Source organism: Netta rufina (genome assembly GCF_964035555.1).
Source record: "Netta rufina genome assembly, chromosome: 2".
Taxonomy (NCBI): Eukaryota; Metazoa; Chordata; class Aves; order Anseriformes; family Anatidae; genus Netta; species Netta rufina.
In genome coordinates this window covers 142650081-142672911 of record NC_140124.1, presented here as the reverse complement: position 1 = coordinate 142672911, position 22831 = coordinate 142650081, and the positions used below count along the sequence as shown (strand labels likewise).

At 33.4% G+C, this 22831-nt stretch overlaps 1 protein-coding gene across 3 annotated transcripts in view; it reads left to right on the top strand.

Annotated features, from left to right (window-relative positions):
• CSMD3 (CUB and Sushi multiple domains 3) overlaps positions 1 to 22831 on the top strand; it is a gene marked incomplete at both ends in the record, with an annotated part of 670606 nt that overhangs the window by 265989 nt on the left and 381786 nt on the right. For 2 of the 3 annotated variants that reach the window (XM_084281280.1, XM_084281279.1), the window contains 3 exons: positions 3048 to 3125; positions 8176 to 8263; positions 20428 to 20552. In XM_084281280.1, coding sequence (XP_084137406.1) covers positions 3048 to 3125; positions 8176 to 8263; positions 20428 to 20552 — 291 coding nt within the window. The remainder of the gene's footprint in view (positions 1 to 3047; positions 3126 to 8175; positions 8264 to 20427; positions 20553 to 22831) is intronic. The other variant, XM_084281281.1, reaches the window with a different exon arrangement.

The following is a 22831-nucleotide window of genomic DNA, read 5'->3' as shown; positions in this document are numbered from 1 at the left end:
CTCCCTAATACTAGAACTAAAACCCATCCCAGCACCTGAGATCATACATTCAAGCCCACTCCCATTTTACTTTGGTGTTACAAAAATACCAGGCGTGTTGTCTGATCCGTGAGTTATTTTACATTGATGCTCGAAGGCCTAGAGAAGCTTACAGCTATACTCATAGGTTCATATATGTGTACAAAGAGCATCTTAAAAATCTCCCAACGTTATGTGAGAGCATGCAGAGAAGGACCTGGGAATCCTGGTGGACAAATTGCCCATAAACCAGCAATGTCCACTTGTAGCCATGAAGGCCAATGCTTTAGGAAAAGCATTGCCAGCAGGTAATCCTCCCTCACTACTCAGCCTTGATGTGCTGTGTCCTATTCTGGGCTCCCCAGTGTACAACAATCCAGCAAAAGGCTACTAAAATGATAAAGGTCCTGGAGCATTTCCCATATGAGGTAAAGCTGAGGTAGTTGGAACAGTTCAGCCTGGAAAAGAGAAGGCTCAAGGGGAATCTTATCAATGAGTATAAGTATATGAAGGGTGTCAGGAGGATGGGGCCAGACTTTCCTCTGTCGTGCTCAGCAATAAGATGACAGGCACAAAATGAGACACAGTAAGATCTGCTTGAACATGAGGAAGAAATTATTTACTCTGAAGTTGACGGAGCACTGGAACAGTTTGCCCAGAGAGGCTGTGGACTCTCCTTCCCTGGAGATATTCAAAAGCCACCTGGACACAGTCTAGGGTAGTGTGCTCTAGGTGTCCCTGCTTGAATAGGGAGGTTGGACTAGATGATCTCCAGAGTTCCCTTCAAACCTCAACTACGGTGTGATTCTGTGATTCCCTGATTTTGTGATTGTTATTATTTCAGTATGGCTTTGCAGTTTGAGGGTACAGTTATGTCTGTGACTTCCACTGACTATAGCATTGCTTAAGGCTTCAATTATTTAAAATAATAATAATAGTATTTTCTGATAACAGATACATTCCACTCCTGCAAATAACTTACTTCCCAGAACCATTGGGAATGTACGTAGGTTACATTATGATGGAAATTTACATTTTACATTGTGAAATAAAAACCTTCATTTACTTAGATGAAAGTATAGTTTCTTCTGCTGGAAGTGTAAAATATTTATCATGACTTCTCAACTATCCTATAAAGTGTCTTATTTACTAGTTGTTTTTTCCTGATTTTTTTTTCTGCTCTTGTGCATGGTAATGATTACTGTTACTTAATAATATTATTTTGCTACTTTGGTATTTTTGCTTTGTATAAGTAGTAATATCACTATTCACTATTTTCCTATAATAATTTGACAGGTGCAGAATAATTCTTTGATAGAATACTGTCTGTCTTCTGGGGTTAAATTCTCTTAGACCTAATTCCTTTTATCTCTGTATTCCACAGCATTATTTCCTGATAGTCAACATAAAACTTCCTCTTCCCTATAGCTTGTAAATGTATGTAGTCTATGAAGTCACTTGATTATAATGTACCTAATATTAACCTGTATATTAAATTTAAATTATTATTTTAGTTAGGTCCTCTTTTATATAGGGTTCATTATTCACTGGCAAAGTTAATTGGAGAAAACAGCACTTGAGTGAAAGAAACAAGTTTAAGTCTCTGTTTCTGTTTTATTCTCTCTTAATTTTTTATATCTGTTGTTTCAGTTTTACTCTCTTTTTATTATTATTTTTTTGTTTCAAAAATACATTAACACCACATGTTTTGCCTCAGTTAACTGCCTTTATCACAAAAACAGTCCAAAACATAAGCTTTTACACATATAGTTCAGCCGGTGGTGAGTCGGGGTGAGGTGCGAGACAGCTACCTTCCATATCACACTTTGAAAATAAGGATTTTCAAGTGGAGAAAGAAGCAGCTGCAGATCCAACAGTAGAGCAGCAAACTGTATTTCAGTTTTAATATCCAATTCTCTTTAGTTAAAAAAGTACCTTAGCCTTGTATGTTTGGTTAAATAATGTGATTTTTTTTTTCCTTTTAATGAAAGGTTTCTGTTTTTATGTGAAAAATAATTTAACACGAATAATAAAATCTGTATATATCCTGAATAAAAATTTTTTTTTGGTACTAAAGCTAGGGACATAGCTAAGGTAGATTTGAAAAGAACTAGTGGAGACACTTCAACGTGTGGTGGATATGAGTGTCTGTAGATCTTGGGAATGTATGCTACTTTTAGAAGGATTTTTTTGTGAGCTGTAACAGTGTTTCTTTGTCTATTTTTTTAACGAAATGTAATACTGATTTTTAATATAATTTTTGAACTGTGAAGTTACAGGCAAATATGTTGATAAAAATATGTTATTTCTACTGCTAACTAAACCTTTTCAGAATATATGCAGAAAGTAGTAACAATCCTCTATTGCTTGCACACTGATGGAATTTAGATTTGGGAAAATATTTTGATTCTAGTGTGCTTTCAATAAGATGTTGTGGATGACACTGTTTCCTCTTAAATACTCAGTTACTGGAAATAAAATAAAATAAATTTTCCCCCCAAATTCAGCTATTTCAAAAATTTCAGAGTTTCTTTATTTTTAAAGGTTGCTGACTTCTTTTGGCAAGTATTCTTTATAGTATTTATTTTATTTTATTTTTGATGTCAAGGAGATAAGTACTAGTGTTTCTGTATACAGTAGAAACACCACATAAGAGTCAACAGTTTTCAAGCAACATATCTAACTTTTTTTTTTATTATTTATTTCCCAGGTTCCATAAATATGTGACAATGTTTTACATTTATAATAGTGCATGGAAATAAATACTTTTGGCCTTCATTTTATTTTCAGTTATGCAGGAGAAATAATTAGTTACAGATTTTACTTCTGTCCTTTGTTAGGCACACAAATTGGTCTCCAATTTGTTTTAGTAAATTGTTTTCCACAATAGGTACAAAATATGAGCTTGCTAGGTAGCTGGTACTCTAATTTGTATATAGTTTCATGATTAAATTTATCAAATGAAATGAAATATTTTAGACTGTATTGCCTGATATGTGTTTTTGTTTGTTTGTTTGTTTTTTAACTAGTGAAAAAGGCCATAGATTTTAAATCTAGAGGATTTAAATTGTTTCCAGGGAAAGACAACAGCAACAAGTTTTCTATCTGTGAGTGTACTCCTTTTTTGTTACTTTTTTCTAGTGCAAGAGTGAACTTTGTGCTGTGTTTGTGTGTTTTTGAAATTGTTTATGTATTTCTAAAAGTATAACTAACTTAAATCTGTTCATCCAGTCTGCATGGTGAAATTTTAAATATGGTTCTACTCTAAAGGCAGACTTTCTATAAATCTGGTGTTGTGGAATGATGTTATTTTCTCAGGAATTTCACATTAAAATTAAAGTGTTTATAAAGAAATAAATATTCAGCCTCCCAGTTGTCAGCTGAAATCTTAGCTGAGATCAGGAGATGCGTTATTTTAATTGAAAGCTTGTACTAATAGGAAAAGGCTATGCAAGCCAAAGCCCATTCTCATTTACAAACATACAAGCAAATATCTTTTTCAAGCAACACCCTTGAGTTCACTTCCTGAAATCTCTTTTTCTTCATTAACTTTGACATTTTGAACTGATTAACTACCTGTAAGTTTAAAAAATTTGGAGATGCTTAGATGCTTAGTGCTTCAATTGTAATTAAAGAAAGTAGAAACAGAAAGTGCTCAGCATCTTATAGGACTGAGTCCTGATTAACTCATAAGGAGTAGCAAAACCATTTTTGACATAAATTAAACAGCTATGATATTATATACAATTACCTAAAAGAGGATATATTTTTTTTTTCAAAAGAAGGTGCCATTTTTATAGAACTCCTTTTTGGACTAGAACCATGTTTTAAAATGAAGTAATCAGTTAAAGGATGGACTAAATGCTTTAGCATATTAGCATATGTCTGTTTATACTACATATCATTATTCTTCACAGGAGTGGAAGGACTTACTCTTGAGGCTCCTCACGCTGGGCACATTTAAACTTTTTTTTTTTTTTCCCCAGGATGATTGATTCAGAGTCCAAAATTTAGTAGGGGCACACTGGCATATTTTTAAAGTATTTTTCAGTTTTGGATTTTAAACTGTCAGACTTTTTATATATATATATAAAGCTGTCTTCAAGCAGAGCAAGATCTTTTCTTAAGTTAGAAAAACAAAGCAAAATATACTTCTGTTCAGCTTTATAATGTAGCTTATTGCCACATTCAACTTTTCTGTAAACTGCATCTTCTAAACAGTTCTGAAAGACATTTCTGTTTTATTTAAAACTAATGTATTGAGATACTTAAGAACAAGTGTTCCTTTGATATATATATATCGTGTGACTGCAAAGTAGAGTGATTACACAACAAGAAATAACAGCAAAAGAAATAGTGTTTATATAACTAAAGTCTCTTCTTGACAGAGTCCATTTGTGCTTTCATAGTTACAAATTAGAAAGTAGTAAAATGGCTGATAAAACAGATTGTTTCTCTATACATTTGTTTTATGCAAAGCATTAACTATTCCATTATATAAGCATTAATAAAGATTGCATATTTATAGTAAAGTACCAGACATTCGTGATATTTAAAAGTCATTGTAATGAAATTAATTATTAAAGTTATTAATAAATATTTTAAATAAACTGTATATTATTTAATGTTATGATAGTCTATGTAAAACTGAAAACTTCTATATCCTGGCTTATTTGTTACACAGAGTAGATTACTTGCATGAATCAATAACAAGCAAAGGTGAAAACCTTGTTGATTTGTACCTTTAGTGAATCATAATCTGGTCATAAAAAGATAACCTAGATTTTATATTGTAGTCTATCATTTGGTTAGCTAGTCACCGTAGTTGGTGAAATTGAAGAGAAAGCACTTCATGAAAAGCCTATGTATTTAGCTTTTGATTTAGATAAAATTCCCAGTGTGACCTCAGCTGGATCTCTATTTGCATTACAGTGACAGGTAGAGTCTTTAAAAAAAAGGATGATGGTCATTCAGCTGTTAGTGGAACTAAGATACGCATAATTGAATACCTATTTTACAGTAGTAAAATTATTGTATTATAAAAGTCTTTAGAAATCATCTAACATTTCTCATGTGTATGTCTTTTCCTATTTTTTAATGTACCGGTTATCTAACATACCATGTAATTATCTTCATTTAGAAATTATTTTTAAAAGATAGTCCCTAATCCTGCAAACATTTATGCACATGCTTAGTTGAAATGCTTATTGTTATCAAGTTTACCCTGTAAGAACAAAAGCATGACATCAGCATAGTTGATTGGCACATATTGAAGCCAGAATGGTAGCTTCTGATATAATGATATATTTTGAAATAAGTATGCATGAATTTCATTTTGCATTAAAAACATAAAAAAGGTCAATCTAAATTAGAACTCTGAGATTTCTTGCTCTCAGTTTCATGATCAGACCATGAATGAATGCTTTTCTGCCTTTAACTGCCTTTAACTTTAAATGAAAAGAAAACCTAAAACTGCTAACTCTCACATGAATATCTGGAGTTTAAGTACATAGATAGGTAGGTAGATACATAGACAGATAGATAAAGAGGTAGTCTTGGGGAGCTATTTGAGAAGTGGATTACAGTAGACTGAAAAATCAAGCATTATGTCTGGAAACATTAACTTGAATACAAACTTTCAAAATTTAAGTTGTACATATTTTTTGTAAAGTACTGAACAGAAATCAGAATGGATTTGCATTTGGCCTTAAATGCATTACTGATTTGGGACCAAATGTGATGGAGAAATCATTTTTATGACTTCTACATAGAACCTTCTTCTGGATTGCTACTGTCATATATGTTGTTTTATTTTTTTTTTATTTTTTTATTTTTACTGTAAGTATTTTATTGATTTTCTTTAAATAAAACTTTAGGTTTTTAAGAATATGAATAAATATAAAAGTTATATTTTTTAAATCAATTTCATAGAGTATTTTAAAGAATAAGTCTTTATATTAAAGATGTCAGAAAACAGTATGGTTTCTCAAGTTACCATTTTTGGTAGAAATTGTAGAATATAATAATTCTCGTGCTGTAAAATCCAATAGATTTTTTTTTTTAATATTTATATTTACTGTGTTACCTAAGAGAGGTAAATGTATTGTATAAAAATAAAACTACTTTAAATATTAGAACTTGAATACTGATAAACGTAAATAGTTGTTTAATATGGTAATTTTACTTTGTTTATAGTAAAAAAAAAATAATATATGTAAATCTGTATGCTATGATATAGTCCCAAAACAGTAATTAAAAAATAATAAAATCTTTATTATTATTATTATCCAACATCATGAGTAAGTTTCTAGCTACATATTTAACATATGTTTAATGTTAGGATAGTTAACGGACAGTCACAAAACCAAGAAGGTATCTTTTTCCCTATTTGTTGTCAGACATAATTCCTCTACCTTCCTGCATTGTGGAAAATTGCTCAGTGAATTCTATCTACCTCAAGTTTTAAGGTTCTGTCTATATTTAACTGGCTGGTTGTGATGTTTCTGAATTTCTCAGGCTTTGAAACTGTTTAAATGAATGGACATTTCTAAGATAATTAATTCAAAATAGTTGCCTAGCAAGTTCCTCATAGATGGCTTTGTGGAATGCAGTTTAAGGAATCATTAGATTACATACAATTTTTAATATACAGTTGTTAGAAATACATGCATTCCAACAGTAGTGGGAACTTGTTTTTATGTCCATGCTTTTATCTACAATACTGGGGGAGAAATGATGGAAAATAATATGGCTCTGAGGAAGAGCCCTGCTAATCCGAAGTCCCCTAACATAGTGATGCAGATGAACAGGGGTTGCATTTATTTGCTATTAAAACCAATTTGGTAGAGCTCTGCTGGGGCAGAAGTCTGTGATCCCAGTTGACAAGGACTGAGCTTGGCAGTTTTTGACTAGAGAAGAGTGCTAACTTGACACATTTTCCTTTCAATCCTCTACAACATTTTTATTTGGCCTTTGCCTTCCTCTGAAGTACTGAGCCAATTCTTCCATTTGTGTATGTGTAAGACAACAAATTTCAGCGAAGGGAAGGCCCCCAGATATTTCTGAATGTTACTGGCCATCATGAAAAGCTTAGGTTTAATGCACAGCCTTTAGAAGTATAGTTAGAAACTACATTTTTTACAATATGAAAATAAACCTAGTTATGCAAACTTTTTCTTATACGGAAAGTTATGATACTAATATTAATAAATTAATATTAATAAACTCATATTGCGAATCCATTGGAGTAATTCTCTAGAAAGAGAGATGAATCCAACAAGCAATCTCTTAGTATAAATCCCTTGGTTTCTTGTCAACTTGAATTGCTGAAAAGAATATTCTTCTATTGGGTCATGATTTTACCAAATAAAAACAGACTAATCTGTGCTACTTTTTGAAGAATATAATTATTTTGGCCTGAAACTTATTTTTGCAATATATACTTTACAAATCTGTAGAAATTATGGGAAAGTGCATGATGCGTTAAACCAAAACAAACAAACAAACAAAAGCAAAACACAAAGCAAAAACGAACGAAGAGGGAGCAATATAATGGGGGTAAATGGTTACATACAAATTTCTGGAAAAACATATTGAAAGATTCACAGGAAGTTTCTCTCTGAAGATCTGTTTTAGTTTATTGTAAGATAAATGTATGCAAATCAAACTGGCATTCTGGGGGTATCTGCATTTTTAATTAAGGATGATTCTGTCAGGATGAGCCTACCCATTCAAGTTCAAGGAGAAAAGGTCAGCTCTCAGTGGAGATGACATTTATTAAACTATGTTCAGAGTAAAATGTTACAGCCTTGATGAACACTCTTTTATATGTGAATGTTTGTAAAGGAATAGCAGTAGTATTTACATATGGGTTCAGTAGTATTACAAGCAAACAAAATAGCTGAGTAGTACAATTTATAGAAAACTCATTATTATTTTTAAACATACAGGAATACATGCTTTGCTTGAGATAGAGAGGAATGTTATGTACTGAAACTAGATATTATGTAGATGTTCATATTCTGTAGAAAATCTGTTTTAAATGATAAAAGATATAGATATACTTTTTCATGTTTGTTAATTGCTTAAATATGCATTTCCTAAAAACAGTATTATTTTGTTTGTTTGTTTGTTTGTTTGTTTTGTTTTGTTTTACAGTAAATGAGGGAGGTATTAAACAGGCATCCAATTTGTGTCCAGATCCTGGAGAACCTGAGAATGGAAAACGGATAGGCTCAGACTTCAGGTAAAATATAAAACCTACCATTGTATCATTTTTCTAACACTTAACTTGCTGAAAATGTCTTGGAAAATTCATTTTTGTTGTTGAGCTGTTCTTTCAAAACTAAACTTCTCAGTAAAAACTGAAATGGAATTCTATATGAAATTACATGGTGCAATATAAACTTTTCTTCGTATACAAAGAACATAAAATACATAATGTACTTGTACTGTACATAAGTGTACAAGTGATGCTGCATATCATCTCTGATGATCTGGGAAAAAAACTATTGAAGGTAATTTAAAATAATTTTCTGATGTAAATACTGTGTTGTACAAATACTGACATACACATGTAACTGAAGGTCTTTGTGAAGGACATGAGGGGATGTTAAAAAAAAAAATAAAGAATGCAACACACACACACACAGAACCACAATAAAAACTTGCAGAAGATGTTTCAGATGTTATTATATAAAATCTTTATTAGAATCTAATGGACAATATTGTATTTTCTGCAGTATATTTTTCATGACCCCAAATGTTTGATACATGCAGATGTAAACTTCCATAGTAGTCCTCAGAATGGTGTAGCATTTTTAATACAGACTTTTAATGCTAGCTCTTTGTTGCATGCCGAATCAATAGTGAGTAATAGTGCTATAAAAATAAAAAACAGAACTATGTAATAGAATTGTATTTTGTTTCTATCAAATGCTTTAAATTTCATTCCTAGCTGGCTTTATAGAACATTTCTAAAAGGGCTCCAAAGAATCATACACTGCCAGTGATCTGTTTTATGTTTTGAATTAATTTTAATCTCTTAGCTATCTAAGTTTCCAAATTGTTTTCTTTGTTTTAATTTGATTGTTGAACATCGTAGTGGGTTTATGTGGCAAGGTTTTGGTCTCATCATACACTAAAAAGGATTAAACATACATATTTTATATTTAATAATAGTCAAATTTTGTACTGTATTAAGAGAATGAATCTTGGGCTATGTTCTTGCTTTGTGTTGTATATTAATGTGATTTTTCTATAATTTTTATAAATCTCAAACAGCTAAGTGGGGAAGGAGAAAAGAAAGAAATAAGGAGAAAGGAGATTTATCATTTTAAAATTAATTGGTTTTATTACATTCAGTTTTGTTCTAAAGATGTATTTTCCATATAATATACAGGACAGTTCCTAATGCTTGAAGATAGTGAGTGTTAGAAGAATCTGGTAGATGACCAAAAATTTTAAAAAATTGTGTTACTTCATTCTTTTACGTAACTTGTACTTTTTTTTTTTTTTTTTTAATCTGTTTTGCTTTTACTTTTCTCCCTGCAATCAAGCTGAATATAGAATTGACAATGACAACCCAAGTGAATGTGCTAGCTGGCAGTCAGTTATTATGGTCTCTCTTGTTCTCTAGTTTTGAAAACAGAAAAAGCTCAGCACGCATCAGAGAAAGCTTTATAAGTAATTTTACATGAAATGTAATTTCTGACATTACCTGACAAAAAATGATTTCTCAGTATTTTCAAAGAAATAAAAATAAATGAACTGTATTTCTTAACAGTCATGCTTTCTAGAATCATTACTTTGGTCAGTATTTCATATTTTAACATCAGAGATATGTCTTGGTAGAGAAAGTCTTTGACAAAGAATCTGAAAGTTTTTTCCTATTTTGCAAATGGCCACTTAAAGACCTACCTGAATGAAATTCTAGTTAAACTTTTGTGAAGTACTTTTTGTGTACCTCAGAGGTGATGGTAGTCATCTTGCCTTCATTTTTCTTTTTAGGGCCAACTGTTAGGAGATAATTAAACTTGTTTTTTTTTTTTTTTTTTTGTTCCCACTACACACTGTGTTGATGTGACTGTCAAATTTTCCTGTTTCAAATGAATTTATAAGAAAAGTGAAAGGAGAAGGCATTCAAACTATCTAACAACAGAATAAAAGATATATTGGTTGATACTGGTGGTAGGGTGATGATCAGACCAAATAATCTTGGAGGTCTTTTCCAACCTTAATGATTCCATAATTCTATGATCTTACACGTAAGAGAGAAATAGTTATTTCCTGCCTAAGGCTTGTTAAACGTCTTATGATTATGAATGGTGAAATTTGTACTTGTAAAGAACAGGACTAGTTAATGTTAGAAATATCTCATATTTCATATGAGATATTCCTATGTCACAAATCTCACTTCTCTTTAGTTTTCTTCAAATGTGAAGGTATAGATTTGGAAGGATTTTAGTGCAATTTCACGCCTGTTCTGATTAAAAACACTGTTTGCCTTCTCAGCACATTCACATGTTCTTACAGACTTAGAAAATATAAAACGCAGGCTCTAAGACAAGCTGCAGCATTTCATGACGTCCTTTGGGACCTAATATTCCATGTTCACTGTTTCTATTTTTTTTTTCTTCGAACGTGAAAATCCCCATGGCTATATTTTAGTAAAGCTTTAAAAGTTTTAAATTTTAAACGTTGTCTCTGATACTAGATGGCTCTTTGAGCATCTACAGGACTTTAAAGATTTAAAAAAAAAAAAAAAGAAAAGACAATGAGACTTGCTAATAGCTACCAGCATTTCCTGTACTGAAAAAAAAAATATATATTTTGCCTCAAAAAGAAAACTTCAAAAAAACTTGCTTAGAAATGTAAATGTAGAAGTGTTCATTCTGCTAGAATTTCCAGTCACTGGTTTTATGATACCTGTCATTCAGTAAAATAAACATTTTTTCCATGGGTAAAATTTTAGAATCAATGCCACTATTGGAAAATCTAAAAAAGATGTAATAGATTAAGATGTAATAAATTTCACTTAATCTTATTTTTGTTTGTTTGTTTTTAATTTGGGGGGTTTGTTTGTTTTAATTTGGGATGCTTTTTTGTTTTTTCTCTCTGTTTCTAGTGGAAGTCACATAGTCAAAGTGAATTGTAGTTGGGCAGGTATTTTATTATGAAGCAAACGTACCTCTGTAACATCCCAAAGTTCTGGCTTCATGAAATGAATCAATGAACCTATACTAACTCTGTAGTATAGTCCAATTAGGTATTTAAAGATGAGATTCAAATCAAATGTGGATCACAACAGCCCAGTGTGAATGCTCTTAGCCACTAAGATGCTAGTATGGTCTTAAAAATACTGATTCTATTGATAGAAGGAAGTATATGAAGTTTATATTCAAGACAGTTCTTGTCAGTGTCCACTTAGTTTCTTCTTAGTGAATTTTGTAAGTCAAAAAATTAATACAAACAGGCTGCTCTTACCAGGTAGAGCACCTTAGAGGCTTGTAAGCAGCCACACACTCAGGATAGTAAGGTTTCTGCCAAGATACAGCCTACATCTTCTGCTGAATAAGATCTGACTTTGCAAAGACATTTGGTCTTCATTAAACCTTGCTCACCACCATATTCTACAATGTCTGTTATAAATCACCCAGCTAATAAAACCAAACAAAATTTACATGAAAAATCTAAATTCAAAACCCAGAATATATATCATTTCTCGCTACAGCTGAGCTTGAGCTTTTGAATCCTCACATAATTGTTTTTGTTCAATAATAAAGAATATATCAAATAATGGAAAAATAATCTAAAATTAGTTGTTTTTTTCTACACAAATGCCAGCTTTGCCAATAATAACATTCAATGGGAACTTCATATGAAGTTCAAAATTTTAAAGCTTCTTTTTCACATCCTTCCTTTACAGCTTCTATACCTTCAATTTAGGCTTTTCCTTACTGCATTTACTTTGCCTTCTCTAAAGATTCTTCAAAAAATAGATATGAAATGGAAGTGTGGTTTTTGGTTTTTTTTCAAATTCATATAGCTATTTTTTTATTTTTTTTTTGCTATGTGCAAAACTTTTTTTGCTATACTATTTTGCTATACTTTTATAGTATGCTATAGTATTTTGCTATAGTATGCTATAGTATTTTTCTATACTTTTTCCTAATGAAAATTATTATTATTTTTAATGTCAATCTTCTTTTGTTCTTCTATAAATATAAATTTGCAGATGAAGTTGCTGAGAGACACGGGACAAGGATGCATTTTTTAAGCTAGGAACAGTGTCTCATAGATGCCAAGGGTTTATAAGGGTTCAAACTAAATTGAACAGCTTGAGTGAAATATTGATTGTATTTGTCCTTGAGAGGGCATCTACTCCAACCTCCTGCCTAAAGCAGGACTAATGCCAACACTAAATCAGATCATCTGTGGCTTTGTTTAACCACTCCTATAAACTCCCAAGAATGGAGATTTCACAACAGTCTGGGTAAACTGTTCCAGTTCTGACCTGCTTTCCTGGTTTCCTGTAATGTAGCACCTGAATCTCCAAAACTGACTATTCACTGCTACATTAAAAGAAGTTTGGCTTCATCATCTTTGTAAATGTTCTTGAAGTAACGATGGTCTGCTATTAGCAGGTAGCTTAGTCTTTTTCAGACTAATTAAGCCAAGTTCAACGTTTCACTGTAGGTGCTCTAGGCCTACAGTTTACTCCTCTGACACCTTTGGAGTTTTTATCAATAACATGTCTGAAATTGAAGACCAGATACTGGGCTTAATATTGCAGAGGCTGTCTCACCAGCTAAGTAATAATTTCTCTTGATCTGCTGCCCCCACTTTGTCTGATGTAGATGAGTATGTAGTTTGAGTATGTAGGTGGCCAGTAATGGTGGCCAACCGAATATGACACTATTGATTCCTATTGTTGGAGCACAGCTGCTAGGCCAATTTTCAGATAATCTATTCAGTGCAGACTTCCTCAGCTTCCAAAAGATAATGCTGTAAAAGTTAGTGTTAAAAGCCTTGCTGTGGCTGAGCACTATTACATCTACCACTTTTCTCTGGTCTATGTAGCCAGTCATTTTGCCATAGAAGACAATCAAGTTGATCAAGTATGATTCACCTTTGGTAATTCTGTGTAACTGCTCCTTATTGCCTGCTTTCCTAGAAAATACACACTTTCCAGGGATTGAGATGAAGTTCCTAGCTTCTCCTTGCCTTTGTTAAAAATTCACGTGGTGTTAGCCTTTCTGCAGCCAACAAGAATTTGTCTTCATCACCATGAGCTTGCATAGATGATGCCAGCCTTGCATAGCATCAACCAGCTTTTTAAGCATCCTGTGGTGAATACTATCTGGTCCTATGTTTTTGAATATATCCATCTTCTTTTACCTGACATTCCCCATCATTGTATGTGTCTCCTCTTTCCAAATTGTGACATTGCTTCAGAAAAGGCATTGAGTACTTCTGCCATTTCCACATTATATTCCAACATCACAGGGTTTCCTCACCAATTTGTTAAAGGATCCATATAGCACATGAACTTCCTTTTGTGACTAATATACCAACAGAACCTCATATGGTAGTGATCAGAAGATGAACTATATATGTGTCTTTTTCTCTAAGCATGCACTTCACTTATCATCCCTGTCAGTGTCAGCAATACTAGACTAGATCAACAAAGTTTGGTGCAGTATCGTTGATTTGTGTTCATAATTTCTGAATATAATTTATAATTACATTTAAACCTCTTAGTTCATTGGCTGCATCTTATTTTTTTGGTCGGGTAGATATAATGTACTTTTGAAACTTGTTGAAGATTTTCTGCTGGTTTTGATATTTTTTGTTATTTTAGCAGTGCACATCTGTATTGTATATAATGATGAATAACTCCATAGCTTTATCACACTTCAGTTCTCTTCAGATTTATAAGCTTTACACACACTTTAAAGAGGTTTGGTCTGGCAAGCAATTTGGATAAAATGTAAGCCAGGGCATGAAACTGCCCTTAATTGTGCCCACTATTTTTGGTTATTTGTTCTCTCTCTCTGTTTTAGACTACTAAGAAAGCTTTCTCTAAAACAATACCTGTATGCAGTTTAGGGGTAGACTAGCCAAGGGACAAGTCTCCAAAAAAGAGCTTGCATGATCTGTTTTTTTTTTTTCTTTCTCAATAATTTGCAGTTCTCTAACATTCTAGCAGGCTCCCACATGTCTTCATGCAATACTTCCAGACATGCAATAGATACATCAGATAGATACATCACTTTCATCCTGCCAGGAATCCCTTCTTCGTGTACAACAAATTCCTCAAACTATTTCAGATTCCTTCAAAAAACAAAACAACTCTGCGATTCTGTGAAACAAACAAACAAACAAACCTACCAAACCCCCCACAAGTATACAAAAACAAACAAACAAACAAACAACAACAAAAAAAAAACCTGAAATTACTGCTATGTCTTTAAAGTTTTAAGTCACCACACCAGACCCCAGATCAAACCAATGACCATCTGTTCTTGAGAGAGCTAACTCAAAGGAATGTAGATGTAAGCCTATCTACTTAATTTTGCCTTAGAACTAATAATTTCTTCATGGAAATCTGGATGTCCTTTTTTTGAATCTGCATTGTATTTACTACTGTTTATCTACTGAAGCCTGGGGAATGATACTATCCTTATGTACTGTCAAACTCAATAATCAAGCTTTTCTTTTAGAGAAAGATGAATTTAAAATTGAATTCTTGCATGCCAGGAATGAAAGCTATTGAAGAAAAATACAATTTACAGAAACAAGAAGGATCTCTTCTACCAGACAACTTTTAAGGGATTAATGATTTGTTGTTGTTGTTTGTTTTTTATTTTCCATTTTTGAAAGAGTGTATAGGTAAATAATGCCAGAAAAACATTCATAAATGTTAATCTTGTCTAGGCTTTTAATGCTTCCCTAGAGACCCATTTTCTTGGCATTTTCTTAACAAGCTCACAATAGTCCATGTGCTGGCCTTTACGGATGCCATTTTTATTCTCCTGCAAGTCCAGAAGAATTATATACTGAGCGTAAATTTATTGCATGATTTTTTTTCCTGTCTTTTTTTTTTTTTGACTTTTCAGAAAGGAAGTGTTTATTTGATTTTTAATATTCTTGTCTTTTTAAGTTGATCTGCTATAGAAACTGGTCTCTGGTACTTCCATTTTCTTTCCTAGATCAGTGTTTTATCATCTACCCATCTCTCTGCCATTATTAGTTCTCACTCACATAACACACACATTACTGGGTTTGTACATTTTCTGCTTTAAATGGGTTTATGTGTCTAGCACGCTTACAGTCATATACTATCAATTATCAGTTTAATATCAAAACTGATTTGGGCAAGTTAAGGGTCCTAGGTAATGTATTGTTTATATCTGGGGAGGTGATAAAAATACCTGCTAGGTTTATAAAATCTTCATAATCATTTCAACTTGCTGGAATTTTCAGTGTCTTCAGTTCAATTTGTTCTGGAAATGTAATATATCCTGCTCAGTGTTTCTTCTTTAAATCAGCCCACAGTTATTTAAAGACAATATATATATATATATGTATATATATATATATATTTTTTTTTTCCCCAGATGCTCCTTTTTGCATTATCAAAGGGGATCAGATTATGTCAACATGATTTTCCATAGCAGATACCTTCTTGTGAAAATCTGAACTTGAGAAACTCATCTATGTCTTCCCAATTTCTACTTTAAAAGTCTTTCACAGAATCACAGAATTGAATGGGTTGGAAGGGACCTCGAAAGATCATCGGGTCCAACCCCCTTGCCAAAGCAGGTTCCTTAGAGCAGACTGCCCAGGTAGGTGTCCAGACAGGCCTTAAATATCTCCAGAGAAGGAGACTCCACAACTTCCCTGGGCAGCCCGTTCCAGTGTTCTGTCATCCTCACCGTGAAGAAGTTCTTTCACATGTTGGTGCGGAACTTCCTGTGCTCTATCTTGTGACCATTACTCCTTGTCCAGTCCCCACAAACCACTGAAAAGAGGTTGGCCAAATCCCTCTGTCCCCCACATCTCAAGTGTTTATACACATTGATGAGATCCCCTCTCAGTCTTCTTTTCTCCAGGCTGAAAAGACCCAGGTCTCTCAGTCTTTCCTCATAAGGAAGATGCTCAAGGCCCCGTATCATCTTTGTGGCCCTCCACTGGACTCTTTCCAGGAGATACCTGTCTTTTTTGTACCGGGGAGCCCAGAATTGGATACAGTACTCCAGGTGAGGCCTGACCAGGGCAGAGTAGAAGGGGAGGTTCACCTCCCTTGACCTGCTGGCCACACTCCATTTAATGCACACCAGGATCCCATTGGCCCTCTTGGCCACAAGGGTACACTGCTGGCTCATGGTCAACCTGTCATCCACCAGGACCCCCAGGTTCTTCTCCTCAGAACTCCTCTCCAGCAAGTCATACCCCAGCCTGTACTGATACATGTGGTTGTTCCTTCCCAGATGCAAGACCTCTTATTAAACCTCTTATTGTTTGGTTTCTTCCTACCCATCCCTCTAGCCTGTCCAGGTCTCACTGAATGGCAGCACAGCCTTCTGGTGTGTCAGCCACTCCTCCCTGCTTTGTGTCATCGGCGTACTTGCTGAGGGCAGACACTATTCCCTCATCAAGGTCGTCGATGAAGATGTTGAACAAGACTGGACCCAGCACCAACCCCTGGGGAACACCGCTAGTCACAGGTATCCAGCCGGACTCTGCGCCGCCAATCACCACCCTCTGAGATCGGCCAGTCAGCCAGTTTTTAACCCACCTAAACTATATAGAACCTGGCGTAGCTGAGTACAATTCTTAACATTAGTAATAAGATCATTTTCTATATCATAATTTTGAAATTTCCTCCAGCTCTTAATTTGATTTGTGGCTCTTTTTACTCATTAGTACCACGTATTTTGTCAGCCTTAGCTTGCAAGGGACTTTACATTATATTGACTTATATCCTTATCCTTCTTGTTTTTGCACTTTTACATCTTTCTCCAGTTTTTACTTCAGCTCTTCTTTAACCTGTTCTTTCACAAACAGCTTCATCCTGATTCTTATACAGAGAAGGTTTTTTTTGTTTGTTTTTTAATTTATAGAACTATTATCTGCTATCAAAACTTCCATTTACCCATCTATGTCTCTACAAATCGCAAGTGCTCCCCAAACTTCATCAGCACAAGAGATTGTGCTAGTCACCATTCCTTTTCAAACAAAGTAAGAAAACTATTCTAATTCCCTTAAATTTAATTTTTATTCATTTTAGTATCAATCTTCTTTAACTATTTTAATCAAAGATGTATTTGTGTTGGTTGTCTAAGACAAGCTAATCTCTAAAGCTCAGTCTTTTGCAGTTTTTGTCTAACTTTGTCCACTGAACTGAAACTGAAATTACTATTGCAGCACTAAAATCCTCATGTACAAGAAAAGAAAAAACAAACAGCAACAACAGGGTTTTTCCTTTACAAGCCAGACCCTGCATAGACTAATAAGTTTTAGTATGTGTTTCAGCAAAAATGAACTCTGTACCTTGTGGTATCAAGCTAGATTTGAGTGATATCTTCAGACCTCTTCTAACCTCAAAGGCACCTTTGCAAAGGTGCCAGTTTCAGAGTTATAAAACAACTTCAAACCATTTATTTAGGTAAATGAAGAACTATGCCACCACAGAAGTAAAAGTTTTACAAAACAAGAATTTTCAAAGCAGATAGCATGTCAAAGACTGGAAAATAGGATATTATCCATCAGAGGAGGGTGAAATGATTCCATAATTTATGAGAGGAAAGCTGGTATAACATAGACTAGAACATGTCTTTGGGAAACTACTTCATCTTGAAGCTTAAAGTATCTAGAAAGTGTGTACGGCCATGTTTAGATGGGAAATCGTTTATCTAGCCAAATGCAGTTAGGATTCTAAGATCCTTGGATGGGGTATGCATTAGGAAAGTTTAAAGAAAGACCTGATTCTCAGATCTTTTAGCTAACATTCTCTAAAATAATGTATTTTGAAGCAAGAGTCATCCTGTAATTCAAGTAGAATAAACCAGAATTGGAAAGCACATACTGTGAGCATTATCTCAGAAAACATGTTACTTCATGTTAGAAGTAATGTAAATGCAAATTTAGGCAAACCTCTTTGAAAACAATGATTCTGTGATCTGATATTTTGATATGTTTGAGTTAGAATGAAATGCCCTGCTAGTATTTGGTGTTTGTGTTACAATAATTTCCATATGAACAAATTTGGAGGGAAGATTTTTCAAGGTATTGTATCATAATAAAATAATTAATTTTCTGCAGAAGTTATTATATAAGTAAACTATATTCTTTTGCTCAGTTATAGCAGCATTAATAGAGAAAATTAAAAAGTGTAATTTTTAGGTATTCAGATTTCTAAATTAATTTTAAATCTTCCTATACATATAAATATACACACAAAATCATTGGAAAATGATAAAAAAGTGCAGTGAAAAATACCATTAAAAATAGTTTACTTCTCCCTACTGTGTGCTTAATAAGGACTGTAATTTTGTTAGTTTTCACAGAATATCAACACACCTATGTTTAGTTAGATTAAAAGTGTTTGTTCTGTATTACTACACACATGGAGTCACAGAACCATAGAATGTTCTGAGTTAGAAGGGGACATGGATCATTGAGTCCATCTCCTGGCTCCACACAGGACCACCCAAAAATCAGACATGTCTGAAAGCATTGTCCAAATGCTTCTTGAACTCTGGAAGGCTCAGTTCTGTGACCACTTCCCTGGAGAACCTGTTCCAGTGCCCTACCACCCTCTGGGTGAAGAACCTTTTAATAACATCCAGCCTGGACCTCCCCTGTTGCAGCTTCATGCCATTCCCTCAGGTCCAATTTGAGGTCACCAGTGAGAAGAGATCGGCAACTGTTCCTCCCCATTGTGAGGAAGCTGTAGACTACAGTGAGGTCATCCCTCAGTCTCCTCCTCTCTAGGCTGGGCAAAACAAGTGACCTTAGCTTCTCCTCATATGTCTTTCCCTCTAGACCTTTCATCATCTTTGTAGCCCATCTCTGGACACTCTCCAATAATTTCACATCCCTTTTGTACTGTCGTGCCCAAAACTGCACACAGTACTTGATGTGAGGCTGTACCACTGCAGAGCAAAGCAGGACAATCATTTCCCTCAACCAGCTAGCAATGCTGTGCTTGATGCATCCCAGGATATGGTTGGCCCTTTTGGCTGCCCGGGCACGTTGTTGACTTCAACTTTCTATTGACTAGAACTCCCAGATCCCTTTCTGCGAGGCTGTTCATCGGCCTCTTGTCCCCCAGTAGCTGTGCATAGACTAGGGAATACCATTAGTTATGTAGAGAAATATACGCCAGTTAAAGGAGCAAATGTACATGTTCTTGTACATTTTTAACTTCCTTTTTTTTTTCCTTGTAACTTCCATTTTCTAGTAATTGTTGCATTCAGAATCTTGTTACTGGAAAGAGAAAACAAACCACATACATGGAGCCAAGATTTTATTGTTAGCCTAACTAAAATTTTAACCTACTAGTCAAAGAATAAAAACTGTGACTATTTACAGTCCATTTAAACTATTTATGGTAACAGTAAATAGTTTAAATACAGATGATTCTGTGATTCTGTGATTCTATTTACTATGGTAGTAGTAAATAGTTTAAATGTAATTTATTATTTATAGTAATGCATTCCTCGTTCAAATTAATATAGGGAAGTCTTATTAATAGTATACCATTTTTTAATACAAGAAACTTTGTTAATATCTAATTATTTTCTCTGGTGTTATACGTCTTCCAATGTCCCTCTGGGTTCTAAAGTCTAAAGCACTGGTCTTCATCAAAAAGAAGGAGGGGTGAGAGACATTTACAACAGGTCATCTGTATCCTGAGGCTTTCACCAGAAAGAGTATAATGTATATAGTCCTGAGTCATGTGGTTAAAGTTGCGGCTCATCTTCTTGTTGATTATCTTATCAATCTTTCTCCTGATTTTCTAGATTCAGTCGACCTAAATTATTGCTGTTTCATAGAATCATAGTATCATAGAATAGCCCAAGTTGGAAGCAATCTTCACGAGGATCTGGAGAGATTCCATCAGGAGATTCCATCTCCTGGCTCCAGTTTGTTACACAGTGCTCAAATATGTCAGATCTTTACTATATGGAAGTCAGAAGAATAGTCACTTGACCTCCAGACAAATATTAAAACAAGGTGTAGCATCTCTGGCCAAGGCAACCCCAGAGAAGGCTTTTGCTACTGAGAACAAAAATTGTATTTAATGGATTACATGCCTTGTTTTTCAAATTTGTTATATGATGCAAAAAGAGATAACTATTAAAAAATGAATCTTCTTTTTATGCCATTCCTTGATTTCAGCTTGGGAGCAACAGTACAATTCTCTTGTGATGAAGATTATGTGTTACAAGGCTCAAAAAGCATCACATGTCAGAGGATAGCTGAAGTTTTTGCTGCATGGAGTGATCATAGACCTGTGTGCAAAGGTAAAGAGGAATTCTTATCCTTTAGTGATTTGTTCATTCCATGTCTGTCTACTGCTTGATAGCCAAATCTATTAATATTTTTTAAACACCTGAAATTTTAATCTTAGTGTCCCCACTAATGAGAAAAAATACCACCTATACAGTTTGGTATGAACATTGTCTGTGTTTCCATGCACTTTAATTTACTTTGGAACTTAAATAATGAAGTTCACTTCATAAAGAACTGGTAAGTATTAAGACTCCACATTTAGTTATAGTTTAATAAGAGATGGATTTCAAAGTTGCAATGATTCAGTGTACAATTAGTAGTTCATAAAGCAGATTTACTTCATTACAGATTTACTAAGCAAATGAGAAAGATTTTAATCTAATATTGATAAGGACTGTAGAAGTAAGTCTACACCTGTTTTCAACCTTTAACTGTGGATAAAGTGTAAAAAATAATGAAAAATGTAAAAGAATAAAAGACAAAGTCATTCTACTGAATGTAATTGATGTCTGAACACTACGGCAAGAAGTATGATGAATACCTGAATCAAGGAATAAAAATATTAATATACATTTTTATAAATATATATTAGCATATATTATGATACTACTAGTGTGTACATATACATGTACATGTAGTCATGGGTGTAAACACCTAGTATTGAAGAGTACAGTTTATTCACAAAGAATTCTTGGGTATGGGAAGCAAAAGGGACACCTGTATTTCAGGGCTTTAAATACTTGTTGAACTTGTTTAAATACATGTTGAACTTAGCAATATGGTTTAGTGGAGGACTTGTTAGTGTTAGGTCAGAGGTTGGACTTGATGATCTTCAGGTCTCGTCCAACCTAGACAATTCTGTGATTCTGTGACTTGTTGCAAAGTCCTGAAAGTGAATTTGAGTAGGAGTTTTCAAGAATATGTGAAATATAAATATGTCCAGGAGAGTTTAAGTACATTTAGTCTAATCTAGAGATGGGGTAATGGACTAAGTAGCTTTTCAAAGTTTTCCAATCCTTATTTTCTGTGTTTCATAAATGAATGAACACATTCAAAACTAATTCCTGGAAAGAAAATCATCATTAATCTCATATATAAATGAGGCTGCATGACAGGATTTCTTTTCATAACAAAATGACATTCTAAAAAATGTAGGCTTTCACATCCCAGGTAAATGGGAACATAAATTGTAATTATACCCTAAAATTTACTGTCCTCTGTGTGTTATGTGTTTTATAATACAATCTAGTAATGTCATTGAAAAGATACTTAAAAAAGAAAGCATATTGTGAATAGCATTTCATTTAACAATACCAAAATACAGTTGGATACTGTCACTTATTTCAAAAATAAATCTCTTATAACATACAATAAAGTGTGATCAGCAGCAATTTGGTAAGACTGAGATGTATACATAGCTACTTGAAAGTTTAGAAAGATAGTTCTAAGAGAAAAATAGAAAATAGCTTTTGGAGACTATGACCTTCAAGCATAAATCATTGTTAAATATATTACTTTTAATTTTTTTATAAGTTCTTAATTCTCTATAACAGCAGGTATTGAAGTACTTCCATATAAAGGGTCTTCAGTCCATTTTTTTACTTCTTTACCTTCTGTAACTATATTAAGAACTACACTGTACAATGATTTACAAATTAGATTTGTAAACATGTAATTAATGCTAAAGCAAGCTTTAATACCAAAATAGAAAGAAAGAAAGAAGAAAAAAAAAAGTAATATTTTTGTTGGAAACTAAGTTTCTTAAACACTTGTACCTATATGTGAAACTAAAGAGCACCTATCAACCAAATATGTAAGACTATTATTCATAGGTAGAGCACATAATTCATAACAAGAAGGACAGTGATTCACATTCTTCAGACTTCAAAGCTAGCTGATTCCACCTTAAAAAGCAAAGAACCAATGCTAACAAAGTTATTAGGAATTGATATAATGCCATATGGTGAAAAAGCAGACAGATGCTTATAGTATGTCAAACATAAAGTTCTTTAATGTGTCATTAATTGCTGATTTAACTACCCTTAGTTTGCTGTAATTTTGTTCTTTTGATTAACAACAGGTTTTAATTAGATTCTTAGATATACTAAAGTATAAACTTTTTTTCTAGACTAATAATTGTGTTCTTTAAGTCCTATGCACAGAGCATACAGTAAACATTTTGAAGTGTTTTTTTGTTTGTTTGTTTTGTTTTGTTTTGCTTAAGTAGAATTAATATTAAGTAGTAACATGAAAAAAGTACCTGCAAAACTACGTGTGCTTGTTGAACTTG